Genomic DNA, 22,960 nt, shown 5'->3' on the forward strand with positions numbered 1-22,960 from the left:
ATCAGTTTTCTTCATTGTAGGCTACTATGTCAAAAGCAACTTTAACGTTTGTTTGCCTTTCTAATAGGCTATCATTTGTTCACTTTCACGACATCCACTTCTCAATCTACTAGTGTATTTTAAGGCATAGCCCTAGTCTACGTGCAGTAAATAGTTCAGAGTATTTTTTTTTTAAGTGGAGTAGAACTACTAGGGCTACTGTATGTTGCTGCTTGTTGACATCTTATTATGTAGCCTATTATCGCTAAACTTTGATTATTTTTAATGTCGCAATCGGTTATCTCCGTTCAGCAGTCTTGTGGTTCAGCTGTGGGCACGCAATTAGCGGCAGTGACGGGCGGTGATGAGCGATGTTTACGTAGCCTAATGAAGTGACAGCTTAGTAAATTCCACGCAGTAGGCCAATGGCAAAGCACAGCGTTTGCTGCATAGAAAAACCCAGTAACCTATTAGCCCTACATCCAGCCCTGAGTGTTGGCCTGGTTGCTAGCTTCTTCAAACTTTGCAAACTCGGCTGGGTGTTACAATTGTGGCGCACAAGTGCATTTGACCGGGATAAAATCGGCATGTCTCAGACTGACCGGCCGGTCGCTGGTCATGGCGACACGCGTGAAAATCGGCCGATTCCGGTCACCAGCCGATCTATCGGTGCAGCTCTAGTTATAAGATGTTACAGGATTCATGACTTTAACACCATTAATGTTACATGATGCTGACTGACACTGGCTATAACTGTAGGCTACCGTATTAACGTCTGCTGAGTCTACTGCCTACCAAAACCTGTCGCTGTTCAGTTGAAGTTAAATGATCAAATATTGTTTGATTTTGTGTCAACTTTCAGAGGGAAGACATGTATGATCCTTTCTGGCCAAATTTCACAGCTTCTAAGAAAGTCTATCGTCTTTGTGTAAACCAAGTTTTGAACAGAGAAAAAAAGTTAGGCTACCATTAGGCTACATGCAGGTTCTCCCATAACGTTATCGATACAGATCAATGCACCAAATCAAGGCGATTTTAGTGAAATAACGTTCCTGTGACAGGCTATCAAATATTGAACAATGGGATACCGTTTCATCATCACCTTTATCGATGCCTGAAATGTAGACATTGCTGAAATACAGAGATGTAGCCTACTGAGAGGCAGCTGCAGACAACGATGTTCAGTGGGTTCAACTTGTCCCTTGCCTACCAGGTGGATGTAAACAAAGCTATAGAACCTAGAATGCGTCACATGTTACAATGTCAATAAACAACAAAATAACAGAGACAACTAGCAATATGTATCAAAACACACACACACACACACACACACAGACAAAGATCAGTTGTGCTTTTTTTCAAACAGAACCAGAGAGGTGTATTAACAGAGTAAGAGCAACCTCACACACACACACACACACCCCAATACATTTACAAATGTCCTTCAAATCCTTGAACAACTCAGGAGAAGTCTGGACAAGAACCAAAATAATCTTCCCAAAATGTTTAATTACCTAAAAAGTTGATAATAGACCAAGGGCAGGGGCTAGCCAACACACACACCAGGAGCAGCGGTACGCCAACTTCTAAATGAACTGTGTATGCCACTGGACGGGGGAAACTTGTCCACAGAGAACAGCGATAAATCACACACACACACACACACACACACTCACGTTTCCGCCTTTTTGTGAGAGGCTTCAAGTCACACACACACACACACACACACAGAAGCAGTCTTCAGCTCTTTTACGAACCAAACTCTTACAGGTGGAATAAAGCCTTTGAGACACACTCATAGACAGAGTCTTACCCTCTGACACGCACACACACAGACCGCAGTCTTACCCACACACACACCCAGCAGTCATACCCACACACACACACACACACACACACACACACACACACACACACACAACGGTCTTACCCTCACACACACACACACACACACACACAGTGGTCTTACCCTCATACACACACACACCCAGCGGTCTTACCCTCACACACACACACACACACCCAGCTCTTACCCTGGGAGAAGTTGATGAGTCCGAGCAGGTGCAGCATTTTGAGGCCAGCGCACACGATGAGGACGATACCCAGCGTCTGTAGCCCCTCCGCCTCCCACACCGAGCCCAGCCCGTCGCCATGCCGACCGCCCGCACCGGACCGCCCGCCGCCAGTGTCCACCCCGGGGCCCGCCGGGGCGCCAGTCCAGTTCCCCACCACCCACTCCAGCCCCGCGTCCACACACACACACACACACACACCCAGCGGTCTTACCCACACACACACACGCACGCACACACACACCCAGCGGTCTTACCCCACACACACACACACACACACACACACACACCCAGCGGTCTTACCCCCCCCACACACACACACACACACACACACACACCCAGCGGTCTTACCCCCCCCCCCACACACACACACACACACACACACACCCAGCGGTCTTACCCACACACACACACACACGCACGCGTCACGCTGGGGAACCCCAAACTCTCACACACACAAGTCCAGTACCCAGGATGCACAAGCCCAACTGCCCCAACTGAACACACTGAACTACAGAGAGTGTGTGTGTGTGTGTGTGTGTGTGAGAGAGTTAAAGAGAGAGAGGGGAGAGAGAGATGGGGGACATAGAAAGAAAAGAGAGGGAGGAGGGAAATGGAGGAGAAGAGAGTTGAAAAGAGGAAAAAAGAGAGAGAGAGTGAGAGACGAGAGGAGAGGTAGAGAGGAGAGACTCCAGCTGAGAGGACAGAGTGTGTGTGTGTGAGGGCAGAATGGTAGAGCTGGAGTTTACGCCTCTCCAGTGTCTGAAGTAAGCCACCCCTCCTCTCTCTCTCCCTCCTCCCTCCCTCTCCCTCCTTTTTCTTCTCCCTCTCTCTCTTCCCTCTCTCTCTATCTCTATCCTCCTTTCTTTCCCTCTCATGAACTCTCTCTTTCTCTCTCTCTATCTCTATCCTCCTTTCTTTCCCTCTCATGAACTCTCTCTTTCTCTCTCTACCTCTATCCTACTTTCTTTCCCTCTCATGAACTCTCTCTTTCTCTCTCTACCTCTATCCTACTTTCTTTCCCTCTCATGAACTCTCTCTTTCTCTCTCTCTCTACCTCTATCCTCCTTTCTCTCTCTCTCTACCTCTATCCTCCTTTCTCTCTCTCTCTCTCCTTGTTTTCCTCTCTGTGCCTCTTGATTTTGTTCTTCTCTTGCCGCTGTTCTACATCCCTCTCTCCATCTCCCTCTCTCTACATCCCTCTCTTTCTCTCTGTCATTCTCTCTCCATCCCCCTCTCTCTACATCCCTCTCTTTCTCTCTGTCATTCTCTCTCTCCACCCCCCACTGTCTCTTTTTCACTCTGTGTTGCTGTTCTATACATCTACATATACAAGGATGGATGGATGAAGTGCATTTGGCTTTGAAAGAGAGAGGAGAGAGAGAGAGAGAGAGAAAGAATGAAAGAAAGTATAAGAGAGAGAGAAAGAAAGTGTGAAAGAGAGAAGGATAGATAGAGAGAGAGAGAAAGAGAGAGCAATATGAAACAAAGAGAAAACAGTCTGATAGATCCACACAAACTGATTTGTTTCCTCTCAGGTTTTGGATGTGAAAGCAAACAGCCTGTGGGTCTCACACACACACACACACACACTGCAGCCTGTGGGTCTCACACGCACACACACACACACACACTGCAGCCTGTGGGTCTCACACACACACACACACACTGCAGCCTGTGGGACTCTGTGTTCCAACACACACACACACTCACACTCACACACACACTCACACACACACACACAGCCTGTGGGTCTCACACACACACACACACTGCAGCCTGTGGGACTCTGTGTTCCAACACACACACACACTCACACTCACACACACACTCACACACACACACACAGCCTGTGGGTCTCTGTGTTCCAAAACACACACACACACACACACACACACACACACACACACACACACACACACACACACACACACTCACACACACACACACACAGCCTGTGGGTCTCTGTGTTCTGGCAGAGTTGGCCAGAGGAGTCCGGCTGCAGGGAGAGAGAGACGGCTACAGCACAGCGCCATCTACTGGTACAGCACAGCACAGCGCCATCTACTGGTACAGCACAGCGCCATCTACTTCTACTCTACAGCGCCATCTACTGGTAGTCTACAGCGCCATCTACTGGTACTCTACAGTGCCATCTACTGGTACAGTACAGCACAGCGCCATCTACTGCTACTCTACAGCGCCATCTACTGGTACAGCACAGCTCCATCTACTGCTACTCTACAGCGCCATCTACTGGTACAGTACAGCACAGCGCCATGTACTGCTACTCTACAGCGCCATCTACTGGTACAGTACAGCACAGCGCCATCTACTGGTACAGTACAGCGCCATCTACTGGTACAATACAGCACAGCGCCATTTACTGGAACAGTACAGCTCCATCTACTGCTACTCTACAGCGCCATCTACTGGTACAGCACAGCACAGCACAGCGCCATCTACTGGTACTCTCTCGCTCTCTTGACTCCTCTGTCACACCACACTCTCTCTCTCTCTCACTCACTCACTCACTCACACACTCACTTCTGGACACGGACACACTGTATAAAAACAGCACTCACTGATGCACTTTTTCTTATTGTACTAGACCTTTTTAAATTGTTTTAAATTGTTCTAGAATTGTTGAGAGAATTGTTTTAAGCTTTAAACGGTTTACTGTGTTGTAAGTCGCTTTGGCTAAAAATGCGTCAGCCAAATGTAATGTTATTAGTAGTGTGTAGTTATTAAAGCAGCGGTTCTTAACTGGTCTGGCTTTGGGAGCCACAATATTTTCTCATCTGCCAGCAAGTCACTGCACACTGGGGTTTCAGTCCCATTTTGCCCTCAATTTAAGTGAATCCATATTATTGTTTTAACCCACAAGCTCCGCAACGTCTGTGTCGTCCATTATCCCTTACATATGCTGCATATCAACAAGATCACACCACTATGAACTCATATGCTGCATATCAACAAGATCACACCACTATGAACTCATATGCTGCATATCACACCACAATGAACTCATATGCTGCATATCAACAAGATCACACCACTATGAACTCATATGCTGCGTATCAACAAGATCACACCACTATGAACTCATATGCTGCATATCAACAAGATCACACCACTATGAACTCATATGCTGCATACTTTTTTATTTTATTATAATTTCTATTACTTTTTTACTCTTATTTTGTTAGGAACTACTAGTTGTGTTGTGAGCTGATTTGACTCCCTTAATACGTGTCTGTAGAATAAAGTGTTACTGTGTCAGTGATCCCTTAATATGTGTCTGTAGAATGAAGTGTTACTGTGTCAGTGATCCCTTAATATGTGTCTGTAGAATGAAGTGTTACTGTGTCAGTGATCCCTTAATAGGTTCCTGAGACTCGGTACGTTTGCATGACACTATCGTGTTACTGTAGTCCGACTAAAACTTTTTAAATGCATGTAAACATGTTAGTCTGACAGAAACAGAAAACAGAAGTGGTTCAGTTCAGTACGGTATAGTATGGTTTGGTAAATGCTGAACTGGCTTTTTGTCTACCAACAGCACCCTTACTTGTAGGCGGGGTGTAGGTGCTTTTTGACTACCAACAGCACCCTTACTTGTAGGCGGGGTGTAGGTGCTTTTTGACTACCAACAGCACCCTTACTTGTAGGCAGGGTGTAGGTGCGATGCCAAATGTGACACAACAAACAACAGTAGATAAGAGGACATCCAACATCTCTTTATTTTTCTGTTCAGCAAGTGGCTGTTCATTTTAACAAGGCATCAGCCGTATACGGCTCTGGGGTCAGGTAGTAAACAATGGGATGCTAACTATCCTACCTACCATCAGCAGAATACGGCTCTGGGGTCAGCTACATCAAGTACAGTTATTCTGCATGACTAACAGCTAGGCTACACCCAGTACAGTTATTGTGCATGACTAGCAGCTAGGCTACACCCAGTACAGTTATTGTGCATGACTAACAGCTAGGCTACACCCAGTACAGTTATTGTGCATGACTAGCAGCTAGGCTAACAGCTAGGCTACACCCAGTACCGTTATTCTGCATTTCTAGATGCTAGGCTAATAGCTAGGCTACACCCAGTACAGTTATTGTACATGACTAGCAGCTAGGCTACACCCAGTACAGTTATTGTGCATGACTAGCAGCTAGGCTACATCCAGTACAGTTATTCTGCATGACTAACAGCTAAGCTACATCCAGTACAGTTATTCTGCATGACTAGATGGTAGGCTACATCCAGTACAGTTATTCTGCATGACTAACAGCTAGGCTACATCCAATACAGTTATTCTGCATGACTAGATGCTAGGCTACATCCAGTACAGTTATTCTGCATGACTAGAGTAACGGAGTTGAACTGAGCTACCATGCTAGTTGCTTGTGTAAATCCTCACACCCCTAACCTTAAGAACGCTTCTAACCGCTGAGTTGGAAGCCTGGGCACAACTGAACACATACACAACTTAAGCACTGCGTTCGTAAAAATAGTTTTAGAAGATGATTATAGTGGAAGATGATTATAGATGATTATAAATGATTATAGCGGAAGATGATTATAGAGCAGGGGTATTCAATTAATCTTCAGCGAGGTCCAGTTACGGAAAATTTCCTCAAGCAAAGGTCCGGAGCATCATAATGTTTAACGTGCGTGTTTAGGCTATGTATGTATGTATGTATGTATGTAAGTATGTATATATATATATATATATATATATATATATATATATATATATATATTAGAATGGATGGATGGAGCCTAGGCCTAATGTTTAATGTGAAATAAAACAAGTAGCCTAAAAGGCAACATTCAAAATGAGGAGAAATAAGGCAAGATAAGAGTAGCCTAATTGGGGAGAAAAACTGAGTAGCCTTGGCTATTTTTAAGATCTTAACGTGAACTTTTTAAGATCTTAACGTGAACTTAAAATGAGCTGAGACAAGTATGGATATTCCACAGCTGGTTCCTTGAACCCATTAATCAGCAAGTTTAATTTGATTTTTTAAGTTTTTTTATGTTGTCCCGAAATCCTGGAAAACCAGGAACATCACGTTGTTGGGCAGTGAATGCATGTAGGCTTAACTAGATTGTGGTGGATCAATCATATTGCCTTCTTAAATCGTAAAATATTCTGTGGTCTCAGTTCACTGTTGAATGGGCCTAGCCTACCCTATGCTTGCTCAAAATAAATGTTTTGTCTAGTAGAGGTGCTTCAAATTGGCGCTTTTAAAGATTGCCTGTCTCAGAATATGTAGAAGAGGTCCAGGGCAATTCCGTGTAAAACTGTCACATCCATGACAGGATCAAAAGAGTATATATACTTATACCTATTATAGATGATTATAGCAGAAGATGATTATAGCGGAAGATGATTATAGATGATTATAGCGGAAGATGATTATAGCAGAAGTTAACTATTGCAGTAGATGCTCTGTGAAGGGGGTCGCTTCAGTTATGCTGCAGCAGAACATCTGAGGATACTGACACAGTTAGCTTAGCTTAGCTAGCTTAGTTAGCTTCTACTGGAATTAGTGGAACTGAACAGAGTTAGCTTAGCTTAGCTAGCTTAGTTAGCTTCTACTGGAATTAGTGGAACTGAACATACCCTTCTGTTAGTATTTTTGCACTCATGCACTGTGTATGTGACCTCTCTCACACACACACACCACACACATACACTGTGTACGTGACCTCACACACACACACACTGTGTACGTGGCCTCACACACACACACGCACACACACACACCGTGTAAATGATCTCATGCTCCTCATGAGTGAACTCAAATCACACATATGACAACACTCGGATAACACACTCAGATAACACACGCAACAACATTTCTATTTGATAACATCCAGGCACACACATACAGTGGGCATCACCTTCAAATGGTGACTTCAGTCGCGCATTACGAGGCGTGAAGCTTTAGTACCACTTTCAGCCACTGTGCGTCGCTCTGCCACTGTACATCGCTCTGCCTGCCGCCCCTTCTGAAAAAGCTTGATTTACCTCGATTTAGGCTACTTGGGTATGGCTTAAGGCTTGACTACACGGTGGTAACGGAAATCGAAATTTGCTGTCTACATTATTGTCAGTGTTGGGGTAACGCCTTCACGCAAAATCAAAACAGTGGTGTGATAATTGAGCCAGTAGAGAAATAACTGTTCAGAATTAATCTGTAGCCTGGGGTAGGCTTCTGCAACATTTTTAACAGGCTACGCTATAGAGGCTTAGACAACTATGACCCATGTTTTGGTTTCGTAAATTAATTTGCCCTACTTCTTGACTGCAATGTAGTCAATTGACTGCTTGACATGTCATTTTAATTTTTCTGTACAATAAACAAATACATCTGCTTTATGCGCGAGAATTACATTCATATTTGGAACTTACATAGTCCAATGCATCGTTACACTACGTTAGTGTTTCCCAAAACCATAGTAGCAACGAACGTTCGCAACCACTATCGTAAAGTTGTGTAGTTACAACTACACCTCGACCTGTGGTAGAATGCTAGTAGAAGCATAGTTCCAGGGATAACCTTATTTGGTAAAAACAACGATGTCAATATTGTTGACAACAGCCTTAACCCAGATTGCCTTTTGAACTCCTTGGACAGGGGACTGGTAACTGCTGTGCAATGTCAATATTGGCGGCTTGTCATCTGCAGGGGCCTTACGGTGCTGTCACGCCTTATGCAATCGCCACAGAAGTATGTGCAGGTGCCGTTCACGTGCTACTAAACGTCATTAACCACCTTAGTCCAGACTACTGAAGTTTGGAAACTATCATGGTCCAAACTTACAGTACTATGTAAGTACGACAGTTTTGGGAAACAGCTGGGTTAGTTGAACAATGCATCCTGTTAGTAAAAAAGCTAACCTCCGTAGTTGTACGGGAAACGCACCCCAGATCAGCTTGTAGGCCATTAGCAATCTGTTTATTTTATTTTATGAAGCCTACACAGTAGATCACATGCCACATTCTCACTTTCAATAGACAGATGCAATAGCCATTGGTCAAGTATTGAGTATAAAGCAATTAAGATAGTACCCTATACAAAAAGTACTTCATACTATCATAAAAATGTGTTAAAACTAATAGCATTTTGCAACTTGACAAAACACTGGATTAAATATCGTAGGCACAGGAGAAAACTTGTACATCCATTGGCCCGTGGGGAGATCACATGCCAGTTGCCTCAGTGCTATGACTCTTTCGGCTGTGAGCCTGTTTTGCCAAAAAAAAACTATTGCAGATATCAATGCGTCTTTGTTCATGGGTTTGGCCTCACAGCAGAGGCTTAGACAACTATGACCCACGTTTTGGTCTCGTAATTTGCCCTACTTATTGACTGCAATGTAGTCAATTGACTGCTTGACAGGTTATTTTTATTTTTCTGTACAATAAACAAATACATCTGCTTTATGCCGCAGAACTACGCACTTGGCCAGCCTATAGAATGGGCACATTTTGGAGAGAATAGAGAGTCAAACATTTTCTAAACAATACAAACAGAAAGGATGCAGCAGGCAGCAAATGTAGAAGAGTCATTTCCAGTGGAAGAACAAAATGCTGAATGAAGCCCAAAGATATGAAGGCATATCTGGCAAGTTGTTATTTTTGAAGACGTAAATGGTTGGGCTACAGGCCTAGTTTGCAAGAAGGAGACATAAAGCGTGAGCATGCCACACTATCCACAGCTGTGGTAGCGGGGGTAGGAGGATTACTGTTAGCGCAGGATTTATATAAAATTCTTCAACAGAAGGCCTGCCTCGAATAACCTGACCCTAGCCAGATGAATTTCGTTCCGCTTAGCTCCGCCTAGCTTCACTCACATCCATCTGGGACCTCTTCCATTGAGAGTGATTTCTGCAACCCGACTTTATGGTTCAGCCAATCAGGACGCAGGGCGGGAGTTTCATAGATGTGACGTAGAAGCGACTGTGAGACCGTTATTGGCGTCATGGGTTGGCTTCGATGTGAGTGGTTGAAGTAGCACGTCAATAGATGACGGACAAGTGGCTTATTCAATCATATGCAAGCATTTTTTGATTCGGCCCAGCCTTCTGAAGCAACACTTCAATGGATCGGTTCCAGATGGATGAGTGGAGCTAGGCAGAGCGAAATTCATCTGGCTAGGGTCAGGTTATGCCTCGAATGCAGGCTTGCCCAAAAAAAAAGGCCTGTGGTTTGCGCAGCCTACAGTAAGTAGGTCTTAGTGAGTTAGGAGTCCTCTAGACTTCTTTTCAGCTGTCTCACAGCTTTTCAGCTGTCTATAATGCGTGTGAAATAGCACCATTGAGTAGCCTATGCGAAACAGCCTTAAAATCGTTCCGGTGTTGTGTGCCTTCTGGTTTCTCCACCTACTGGTTTCCTTGCGCGTGCATGCGCTGCAGCAGTTGTCAGACATTCACAAACAAGTTGTTTTAGGCGGTTTGAAGTCGCTTTTCATCGCCATGGCTTCGGCTACATTACAGCCACTCGGACAAAAGACATGTAAAAATATATGTTTTGAAAACTAGCATTAAACTGGATTCGATCCGCCAAAAGCAACACATGCGTGACTCTCTCCATCCTGATTCCCTACTCTTTGAGCCAACTAATATGTTACTTGAATCAATTAACTATTGTAGGCTACCATTAATTAATAACTTAGGCAACACCCAGGTAACATGTTGTCCAGGCTATCTGAAACAAGGGGTTGCCTCTCATCTACAACAACTGGTTACCTTGGGCTGCTACAGTCGTCAGTGCACTGTGCACAGTAGGCCTATGCTACTCTTTGTGGTTGATCAACTAAAAATAAAAGATGTATTTGGTGATGACGTTATTGTAGGCCTAGTAGACCTAAATTCTGAGAAATTAAATGGAATGAAACGATCTACATAGCGCACCAGACCGCTGATGTCTTCAAGGGTTGAATGAAGGGAGTTTGCAAAAATTAGTGTATTTTTCAAGTCAATAAACATTCTTAATTTTCGAATGTCTTTGTCAGGGAAAATCTGACTTTTAAAAACCATAGGCCTGGTAGTCGCTCAGACAAGGAGTTATAAGATAAAGGCAATACCATTTGTGTCACCTAATGCAGTTCAGTGAATTAGCAAGATACCATCAGAAGGCAACAATCATAAAGCACCTGTGCGCGCGCGCACTCTCTCCCCTGCGCATGCAGCTGTCTGCGTGTTGTAGGCTAGATTTGCGTGAGTTCTTTCTATCTGCTTTACTTTTGTGAGTTCCGACCATCTAGGCTATGTTATAGACGTTCTATGAGGTACCAGTGTTTAGCTGTGGTCACAAAACAATAAGCTTTGTCAGACTACTTTTAAAATGATATTCAGAGCTATATACATTTTAAACATTTGGGGCTGAAGACCCGACAAAGCCTTGTGTCAATTCTTCAGGTGGGAAGTGTCAGGAATTTTCATACAAGAGACGCCCTCATTGGTGGTTAGTATATGAACATTATGAGAGATGCTGAATTTAACATAAACTGCGATGTTTGATTTTAAATGAATGTAAATTTAGCCGGGACTGTAAGCTGGCACACGTGGTGCTCGATGTTTTCAGTGGGTGCCCGAGAGACGGAGCAGCCACGGTATTGGCGCCTATGACAAGCGTATCTCGCGGTTGCATCCATATAAACAAACATACAATGTGAACGTCTGGGATTGGGGAGAGCACTAAATGCTCTACTGAATAAGCACAAAGTCAAACCTTTAAATGAAAAACACTCTTTAATAATCAAAGAAATAAACGCTAATGAAGTAAACTTGTGACCATCAAAAATAGTTTATAAGCCTGTAACTCCGTGATAGCAGGGCGTAACAGGAAGGCATTTGGCTGAGCAACGGAGGTTAATATGCTCTATATTTTGTCCAAATGATGTCTGTCTATCATCGTTGCACTTTCGGAGAAAACCGGAATGTTTAATTAGATCCTGGCGTCTCTGGCTGCAAGCGGGATTCACTTTCGCAGTTAACCAAATATTTCTTTATTAGGGCAGGGCAGGCATATTTCTGGCTATTACATTATTTCTAAACCAGTCTGCTAAAGTCTGTGTAGGGTTTTCCAGGCTCCATTTCTTTTTACGAGACACCCTGCTCACTTGAGACCTCTGCCGGTTGTTGCAGCGTCTTTGCAGTGTCACTGGAAAAATACAAATTAAAGTTGCGTGATGCCGCGTGATCCCGCACGCGGACCGCAAAAGCTGGCCAAGTCGAAGCACTGCCCACTGTACACACACACACACGCAACACTCGTATAACACACACAACAACATTTCTATTTCAGTCTGGATAGACACACACACACACACACACACACACACACTTTGGATTCAGCAGCTTTGCATTGTAGTGACAAAATGCCGAAGTAGACAGTTCACTGGTTCCAGAGAGAGAGGGGTGGATGGAGAGGGAGGGAGAGAGAGAGAGAGGGGTGGAGAGAGAGAGGAATAGAGAGAGAGAGGGGTGGATGGAGAGGGAGGGAAAGAGAGATGGAGAGGGAGGGATAGAGAGAGAGAGAGGGGTGGAGAGAGAGAGGGGTGGATGGAGAGGGAGGGACAGAAACACAGGTTCTAGTTTGAGCTTGTCATGTCCCATCTTGAATTTCCCCTGGGGATAAATAAAGTATCTGTTTATCTATCTATCTAAGCCCTGTGTCAAAATGAAGAGCATGGTGAACTGCCACCAAGAGCTACATATACTCTCCTGTTCACTACTGGATATGCACGCACACACACACAAACACACACACCTGCACGCCATGACACACACTTGCGCTGCGCACACACGCACACACACCTGCACACCGCGCACCACGCTGCGCATGCGTCTTCACATAAGCACGCACACATGCACACACACACTCACTCACTGATATGTGTGTGTGTGGTGCTGATACTTTATGTGTGTGTGGTGCTTCACATTGCTTTGCAAATGTATTTATTTCCTGGGCTTGTGTGGGTGGCTACTGACCTCTTGTGGTGGTGAGAAGAATTGCAGCTTTCTACACCGTACAAAGGGAAGGCGAGGCAAAGTGTGTGTGTGTGTGTGTGTGTGTGTATGTGTGCGTGTGTGTGTCTGTCTGTGTGTGTCTGTGTGCGTGCGTGTGTGCATAAATGGAGGGAAGAGTAAATCTCTTTATGCACTAGCATTAGCAGTCTAATGGACACTTTTAGCACAGCCCAGCAGCCTTTTAGAGCCCATGTTAAGATTATGTTTGTCTGAGGCAAAGCCTATTTCAGGCTAACATTATTAAATGACTAGGTTGGCATGTGCAAAGTTGATTTCAAATGTTTTAACCTGCACTATGCAAATTGTGCTGTGTAGTTTGTCTAAACCAGCCGGCTAATGTTGTGGGAACAGTGTTCACATTAGCCTGCATGTTAATCTGTGCCCTGTATGGAATCAAGGGATACTTCAAATGAGGCTATTTAGCCTGGACTAATCCCACCAAGTTAGCCTGGGCTAATCCCACCATATTGGACAGGGAGCAGAGATTCCCACCTGATTTGCCATTGGAATGTCACCTCATTAGTCACACACACACACACACACACACACAGGTAGCAGGTCAATACTCCCAACATAAATAAGACGTGTGGATCAGCCTTGGCCTACTTTGAATAGGGCAGCAATGATTCATTCTCTCTCTCTCACAGACACACACATACACGCACACAGACACAGACATACACACACACGCACACACACACACACACATCATAGGGGTCACCATCCCAGAGAACAAGCCCCATAAGGGTGTATGGACAAGCCCCTGCCAAAGTTCACCTCTGAAAGGACGTATGTACACACACACACACACACACACACACACAGAGAGTGTCCAATCTAAATGCTAATGAAAAGTAGCGGGCCGCTACTCTGAGAGGTGTCTTAGTCCCTTTCTTCCTTATTCTAGTGAAAGCAGCAGTGAGAACACACTCTCTCACTCTCACACACACACACACTCACACACACACACCTGGGTTATGGAATAGAGGAACGTCTGATATTGTAATCAGAGCATAGCAAGGTGACAAGCCAATAACACGGCAACACAAATACACACACACACACACACAAACACACATACACACACACAAACACGCACAAGGTCATAGGCAAATAACACGGCAATATAAGAAGAGCAAACTATACAAACTGCTTTTTTATGAACTAGTAGTACCACCCTTGTATGTATGTGTGTGAGAGAGAGTGTGTGTGTGTGTGTGTGTGTGTGTGTGTGTGTGTGTGTGTGTGTGAGAGAGAGAGAGAGAGAGAGAGAGAGAGAGAGAGAGAGAGTGTGTGTGTGTGTGTATACGTATAAGTATAAGTATATATACTTTTTTGATCCTGTGAGGGAAATTTGGTCTCTGCATTTAACCCAATCCGTGAATTAGTGAAACATACTGCACACAGTGAACACACAGTGAGGTGAAGCACACACTAATCCCGGCGCAGTGAGCTGCCTGCTTTACTTGGCTTCGGGGAGCAGTGAGGGGTTAGGTGCCTTGCTCAAGGGCACTACAGCCGCGGCCCACGGGGCTCGAACCGGCAACCCTCCGGTTACAAGTCCAGAGTGCTAACCAGTGGGCCACGGCTGCCTGCGTGCGTGCGTGCGTGCATGCGTGCGTGTGTGCGTGTGACTAGCTCTGCCCCCCTCAGTAAGTATGACCATACTGATAATATACTTATATTGAGGAAGAATACAGTATGTCATTATAACCTTACAAAAAGTCTTGCTCATGTTAGCACTTACCAGCCGTCTTGAACTGACACTCTTTAACACGTAAAACTCACTTTTTAAAAACAGCACTCACTTATGCACTTATTCTTACTGTACTCTACCGTTTTTAAATTGTCCTAAAATTGTTGAGAGAATTTAGCCTGGCGGGCCATCCTATATCATTGAAATGTATAGTCTGGAATCGAACCATTCACCTCGCTTAATCCAAGGGCGGGCAGAGAATTGTCTTTCAAACTGCCTAGGCATGCAATAGGCCAGCCTCACGACCATATCCATTATCCGATTCGGCAAAGGGCAAATACATCCTTCTTCGAAAGGAATGACTTAAGTGCATTGTGTTGCTCAACTTTCAAAGAAAAGCACAAGTCCAACTCCTCCAAAGTTGACGCCAACACCGATACAAACAACCGCTCTTAGTTAAGCCATAGCCACCTTTCTTGTTGTTCACCGTCGCGAGGACTGTTGTTATCCTGTTAAGCCATGCCTTAAGACTCTCTAACGAAATAGAAGCTGTGATTGAATAACATCCACGGTGTTAGCCAATAGAAATCCCTATGGTTTGATACTAGACGTACAGGCTGAGCAGATTAATTTGCCGCCGCTAGGGTGCGTCTAGATTTCTAGGCTAGAGAGAATTGCTTTAAAACTTTAACTGTTACCATGTTGTTAGTCGCTTTGGTTAAAAATGCGTCAGCCAAATGTAATGTAATGTAACGTGTATACGTTATTATTATTATTATTATTATTATTATTATTATTATTATTATTAAGCATGACATGATATTCTATAGTATATTCCACCCAGCAGTAGCACACACAGAGATGCACACACACACACAGACATGCACACACATACAAACACACACTTGCACACACACATGCACACGCACACATGCACGCATACACATGTACGCACACACACACGCACACACAAACACACACACATGCACACGCACGCATACACACGTGCATGCACACACACACACACACACACGCGCACACACACACACACAATCTCTGTGACAGTGTATGGGACAAATCAACACCTGGATGTCTCAAAAAAAAAATTCAGCTGAACAAATTTATATTTGGTAAAAAGGAGGAAAGACTTAGGGTTGCCACTCTCCTTGACACAAAAGGGTTGAAGGCAAAGGATACTGTTACAAATATTGGTGTATTAATTGACAGTGATCTAAATGTCAACAGCCACATGAAAGCGATAACTAAATCAGCTTTTTACCAACTCAAAAATATTGCCAAACTTAGAGGGCTGATGTCAAAATATGTATTTACCTCCATCAGTGTTGATTAGCAGTGGGCTGTTCACAGGCCTTGTGCGTTTTATGTTTTCTTTTCTATTATATAATATAGTGCATTACATTTGGACCGCTTGTCTGTCTATAGTGTTGTTGGTCTCTAGCGCCCCCTAAAGGGATATATAGTGCATTACATTTGGACCGCTTGTCTGTCTGAGGGATATTATAGTGTTGTTGGTCTCTAGCACCCCCTGAGGGATATATAGTGCATTACATTTGGACCGCTTGTCTGTCTGAGGGATATTATAGTGTTGTTGGTCTCTAGCGCCCCCTGAGGGATATATAGTGCATTACATTTGGACTCGCAAATGGAACACCCCCTGAAGTCGTATTCTTACTCATCAGCTTGTGTGTGTGTGTGTGTGTGTGTGTGTGTGTGTGTGTGTGTGTGTGTATGTTGTGTCATGCTCAGGGACCAGTGACAGCTGCTCTCCCTACAGTAGAAAATGTGTGTGTGCCATCCAGTCAGAATGGGTCTGATTCTGTGTGTGTGTGTCCTCCAGTCAGAATGGGTCCGATTCTGTGTGTGTGTGTGTGCCATCCAGTCAGAATGGGTCTGATTCTGTTTGTGTGTGTGTGTGCCATCCAGTCAGAATGGGTCCGATTCTGTGTGAGTCCTCCAGTCAGAATGGGTCTGATTCTGTGTGTGTGTGTGTGTGTGTGTGTGTTTGTGTGTGTCCTCTCAGTATGTGTGTGTCCTTACTGTGCATGCATGCGTTTCCCAACTGTGTGTGTATTTCCTGCTGTCAGTGTGTGTGTGTGTGTGTGTGTGTGTGGTCTGCTCTGAATGTCATAGTGTAAACACCAGAAGGCTTGCCCCCCCATCACACACACACACACACACACACACACACACACACACACTCACGTATGTACTCATCTCAGCATGGCCACACACACGCCTGCCACGCCCATACACAGCTAGCCAGAAAAAACCTCCTTGCACACACATACACACGCACACACGTTTACTTACACACATATACACACACTGAATAAAATAACACAGTCAGCCTCAAGAATATGTGAGCTGGGCACAGCAACAGTACTGATTGTTATGGAAGTTACAGCCTTTTGCCTTGGGACGGCGCTCTGGCAGATGACACAAAGGCAGAGTACAGTAACTCCCCAATAAGGGTCAAAAGTCAAGTTTGAGCCCAAGATGTTTTATGTACAGTATAGACTTATCTTCGTTCATTAACATAACATTAACATAACATTAACAGGTAATGGCCAGATTTCCAGTGTCCTACCTATAATACATTTGGCTGAACAACAAAGAAACTTTAAAGTATTTTTTCTTCTCAGTTTCACACTCTGGTGAGTTAAGGTCTTTTCCCTTTGCAGGGCAGTATACACACACAAAAGCATTTGCTTAGAACCATAAATACAAACATCAATAATCGTGACTCTAACCAGTATTGTGTACATCCCCTTTAAACACAATCAATAATCGTGACACTATCCAGGAGAGACTGTGACTCAGATGCATTTGTATGTATGTATGTGTGTGTGTGTGTGTGTGTGTGTCGCCTGTGAGAGTCTCCGTTTTAGTTTCCATGTAAATGAAACTAAACACACTCTCACACACACACACACACTTCAGTATAGTTGAATTATACTCCAAATAATGGCGCACGCTTGCATGCACACACACACACACACACTTCACATGAGAAGCCCGTCTGGGTAATTAGCGTTGGGCATTACACACACACACACACACACACACAAACAAATGCACACACACTTCACATGAGAAGCCCGTCTGGGTAATTAGTGTTGGGCATTACACACACACACACACACACGCACAGGTGGAGGGAGTAGAATGAAGAAAGAGAGAAAGATACAGAGCGAGAGCATGAGAGAGGAGAAGAGGTGATGAGAGAGGAGAGGATGAGAGAAAGAGAATGAGAGAGGAGAGGAGAAGAGGTGATGAGAGAGAGGAAGAGAGCGAGGAGAAGAGGGTGAGAGAGGAGAGGGGAAGGGGTGAGGAGAGAGGAGAGGATATTGGGGCAGCTCAGGGAGAGAAGAGCTCCCAAGAGTCTGGGTTACCACTAGCAACCTCAAATCCTCTAATCTGGTCCTAGGATCATGTATTGCTCTAGCTACACACACACACACACACACACACACACTCTTCTGAGCTTCCAAAGCACCCAACTGTCACCATGGTTATAGATCACCACAGAAGGTGCCTTGCTCTCACCATTCATTCTAATCTGGGCCTGCTCTGTGTCCATGAGATAGGAGTTAGCACTTAACCCAAAATACACAAGATGGCGGCGCGTGCACACGCAGCGACCTCTCTCTGTCCCAACCGAATGGTGTTTTGTTCGTTTAAAAAGTGTTTGTCCGAAAGTTTTACGTGTTCGTCTCGTCTTACTATGTCGTACTACAAGTACAGCAGGCAGTTTCTACTTGACATCTGCAAAAGAAAGTTTTGCAGCGTTCTGGACTTGGCAACAGAGACGCTAAAGGAACTCGGACTACTCCGGCCTGCAACAACACCGGACTCGCCTGCTACTCCTCCCCCGAAAGAAAGCGCCGGAGGCGGTGTGCGAGGGAAGCAGAAGAGGGCAGCGCTGAGGCGTCCGGGCCAGGCTAGCTGCCAGCCCAACACGCCCAGCCATACCATCCATTCTCCTGGCAAATGTACGATCACTGGACAACAAAATGGATCACATACGACTGCTGAGATCATCGAACCGGACAGTAAGTAACTGCTGTGTGCTCGTTTTCACTGAGACTTGGTTAAATGACAACATTCCGGACTCTGCTGTACAACTGGAGCAGCTAGCATGCTATCGAGCAGACAGGGCCATTGTAAAGGGAGGAAAATCACAAGGAGGAATCTGTGTTTACATCCGTGACGAATGGTGCCGGGACTCTGTAGTAGTATGCAAACACTGCTCACCACTGGCGGAGTTTATGATGATAAAGTGCCGTCCTTTTTACCTGCCAAGGGGAATTACTGCGATTCTGCTAGTCGCAGTATACATCCCGCCTACCAACAATAACAGCGATAGGAACACGGCTCTTAGTGAACTGTACCAGGCTGTCAGTGAACAACAGACGGCACACCCAGACGGTTTCACCATCTTCACTGGAGATTTTAACCATGCTGATCTTAAAACTGTTCTTCCAAAGCTACACCAGCATGTTGATTTTCCAACAAGAGGAGACAACATCCTGGACCTTTATGTGTACACTACACATAAAGGAGCATACAAAGCCACCCCCCTCCCCCACATTGTACTTTCTGACCATATCACTGTTATGCTAATGCCCGCATACAGACAAAGGGTGTGTTCGAAACGGAAGACAGCTGCCTGCTACCTCCCTCCCTACATAGAGAGCTGTCGCATTAGACATGACTTGTCAGATATCTTAACAGACAGTTGGTTTGAACTCTCTATTTAGATAGCGACAATGTGTGGTGTCATCCGTCAACGTTGTCATGTGTGGTGTCATCCGCCAGCGTTACGTCTGTACCTAAACATTCTATACTCCTTTCGAAGATCTTTGGGTCCCCTACCGTCAGGCGTCCGTCATTTTCCGACTGTCACCACCACTTTTTGTGTACCGGTACCGTCAGTATGGAGACTACCGTGACTGCCTTGGTCCTTCACCAGCTAATGGAGTTGGAAGAAGAGGAAACCCTCTGCAGACGAGCCCACCAGAGACGTCTCAAGATGCTAGCTGCGTATTGGCATCTGGCGAATATCGAGGTGAGCCCAGCGGCAACTTAAGCCACAACATTACTGTGAACTCCTGAGGTAAAATAGCAGCTAGTGTAGCGGTAACAGACCCAGTGGCTAACGTTACCTAGTAGGTCAAATATATAGGCTATAGTCCTATGTAATTATCGACATTAACAGTATATGAGCGTCTTTCCTAACGATACGCTAGATTTACGCCGTATGGCTATACTATAAACTGTTAATTGTGATGTTTCTGTAGGCTATTGCTTATTGAAGTCAATACTTGGTCGCTTTTAGCCAGAAAGCTCACTGATAAGTATACCACAAACATAGGCTACACTTAATCAGTAAAAAAAACGCAATAGAGGTATGTATAAAACACATTGGTGAAATGATGCAGTGATAGATAGTGATACAGTTATAGATTCAACTGAAGATAACAGACATGTTCACCATAATGGCTAGATACAGAAACAGATAGTAATGCACAAAGCACAACGTTGACTAAAGACATTTATTGACATCAATAAACATCGTTTACATCATTGATTTCATGCCATATTGTTTGCAGAGTCTCACGGTTTATGCCCGGATGAACCGGGCCGTGCCTATCCTCAGGCTCTTCTTTGACGAGGAGAAAGAAACCAGGCCAGACTTTAGGCTGAACAGGGCCTCCATCACAGGTCTGCTGGTGTTGCTGCAGCAGGAGCGTCATCATGGATGGGGTCCAGTGATTGAAGTCCTGGTGTTCTTGTTTTGGTTGGCCAGCGGGTCATACTATCGTATTGTATCCCGGGCATTCGATATGCCTAAGTCTACGGTGCACAATGTTGTGCACCGTGTCTGTGGGGCTATCGTGGCAGTGATGCCACGGGTTATCAGGGTGCCATCCACTGCAGAGGAGCTACAGGAAGTATCTAACGGCTTTGCTAGGTTGGCTGAGCATGTGGTGTTCCGTAAGGCCATGGGAGCCATCGATGGCTGCCATATCCGTATCAAGGCCCCAGGAGAACCTCATGCACAGTGCTACAGAAACCGCAAGCTATTCACATCCTATCAGTTGCAGGCAGTTTGTGATCATGCCGGTCGCTTCATTGATGTTTTTATTGGTTTCCCAGGTTCTGTCCATGACGCCAGGGTCCTGAGGAACAGCCCTCTATACCGCCGCGCCATATATCCACCCCCGGGTACGTTCTTGTTGGGTGATGGAGGCTACCCCTGTCTGGAGCAGCCCATTGGTCTCCTCACACCATACAAGAACCCTGTTAGGGGAGTGACAAGGCAGAGGTTGGTACTCCATAAAGTATGTGATTTCAATTGGAATGTCAAACATTGCAATTATTCAAACATCAATTTATTTTAACCACTTACCTACAGGTATAATAGGCCAGTGGTCGTTCGATAATAGAGCGGGTATTTGGCATGATGAAGACTCGGTGGCGGGTCATCTTCTTGCATGCCTTGGAGGTGGATGTCTCATTTGACCCAGACGTCATTGTTGCATGCACAGTGCTGCACAACATATGTCTGTGCAATGATGATGTCTTGCCATTGGATGACCTGGACCCTGACGAGCCTGGATGTGAAGCTGAGACTGCCAGTGGGATGGCCCTGCGAAACAGAATAGCAGAGGAGTTGAACGTACACTAATTTATTTGTGTGGCTGTGTAGTCTTCTCCCTCTTGCAATAATTGGCAGCTCATGTTGTGCCGTGAAGGTTGGCCTTTACGGATCCTTGGAACATACCTTATTACATTATATTTGTAATCACTGTTACTGAAATCAGTTTACACTGTTTAATAACCTGTTGTTCATGTTGTTACAGGAACATCGAAAGAAGCCTGGGTTACTTTCCAGTTATAGTTACTTGTTTAAGCAGATTACTATTCTACTGTTAATATTTTTTAATTAACTTCTTATCCAGTGAATAGTTGTAATCAGAAATCAGTTCTTGCTGTTGATGTTTGATGCTTTCATTAACACATTTACTCCAGTTATACTTCTAATCACTGTTAATGAAATCAGTTCACACTGTTGAATAACCTATTGTTCATGTTGTTACAGGAACATCGAGAGGGTTACTTTTAAATAGCATGACCAAGGAGGGTGGTCGCTGCCTAAGCCTGGGCCCTCCCGAGGTTTCTCCCTGTGTGGGAGTTTTCCCTCGCCACTGAAATTGGTGTAGAGATTTGGCTTTCTTATGCAGCTTTAAAAAAACTAGATTTTAGAATCTAGAAATAGATAGATAATAATCCAATAAAGGGTTTTAAACTTATATAAACTCTGTTGTTGTGTCATGTTATTTGTAAAAAATACACTTTACAGTAAATATCATGTTGATATCCCTCTTGCCTAGCTTAACTTAATTCACTTGAAGATTGTTATACCTATAGCTCTCAAAAGTGACAAAATACAGTATGCCTAATAATTTTTTTTTATTTTATTTGTCTGCCATCCTCTCCAACACCGCTAACAGATGGGCAAAGTGCTCGTCGGCTGCCCTCTGCCTCTCCTTCTCCATTTGCTCCTCTCTCTCAAATTGCTCCCTCAAGAAAGCAGCAAAGCTGCTTCTTTTCTGCCCCTGGCCTCTCCCTGCAGTTCTCTATCTGCTGGGGGGGGCACAGCACCTGACGAGCATGGCTCTGCTTCCCTGGATGAGATCGGGGACATGGAGGCACGGATCACTGGTGGGGAGATAGAGTGCCTCTGCCCCAGAATCTCATCCATGGCACAGAACCATGGCCATGAGGCTGCTGTGTCCTCCCCAGCATCTGTCCCTGTTCCTGTTGGGGGGTTTTTCATTTCCTACAGATAAATGAGTATGTAATTAGCAATAGAAGAATGGACCAGTAACATAATTTACTGTAACCTGTAACAGAATCACAGATGGCCGTGTAGTAGTCTTAACTAATTTGAAATAATTTTATCCTACACTTTTATTTTACTTAATGATCTATTGGTTCATAAATTAGCCTACATTGAAACAAACATTTTACTGTTGGGACAATGGTCTGGTCATACCTTGTATTTTTTTTTTAAGGTTGTCCCACTTTTTACGGGCCTGTTGTGGGGTCACCTTCTCTTCCAGGCCAACAGACCTGAGG

The 22,960-nt window shown here is 44.7% G+C and overlaps 1 protein-coding gene across 3 annotated transcripts in view; it reads right to left on the bottom strand.

Moving 5' to 3' along the window:
* The window catches only part of kcnip4a (potassium voltage-gated channel interacting protein 4a), a 219,032-nt gene that overhangs the window by 59,716 nt on the left and 136,356 nt on the right, over positions 1-22,960 (bottom strand). The window contains exon 1 of one of the 3 annotated variants that reach the window (XM_048236406.1): positions 2,013-2,117. The exons of the other annotated variants lie outside the window; for them this stretch is intronic. Coding sequence (XP_048092363.1) covers positions 2,013-2,049 — 37 coding nt within the window. The 5' untranslated portion in view covers positions 2,050-2,117. Of the gene's footprint in view, positions 1-2,012; positions 2,118-22,960 lie in introns of those variants that run through there. 3 annotated transcript variants of the gene reach the window in all.

Source organism: Alosa alosa, chromosome 24 (genome assembly GCF_017589495.1).
Source record: "Alosa alosa isolate M-15738 ecotype Scorff River chromosome 24, AALO_Geno_1.1, whole genome shotgun sequence".
Classification (NCBI taxonomy): domain Eukaryota; kingdom Metazoa; phylum Chordata; class Actinopteri; order Clupeiformes; family Clupeidae; genus Alosa; species Alosa alosa.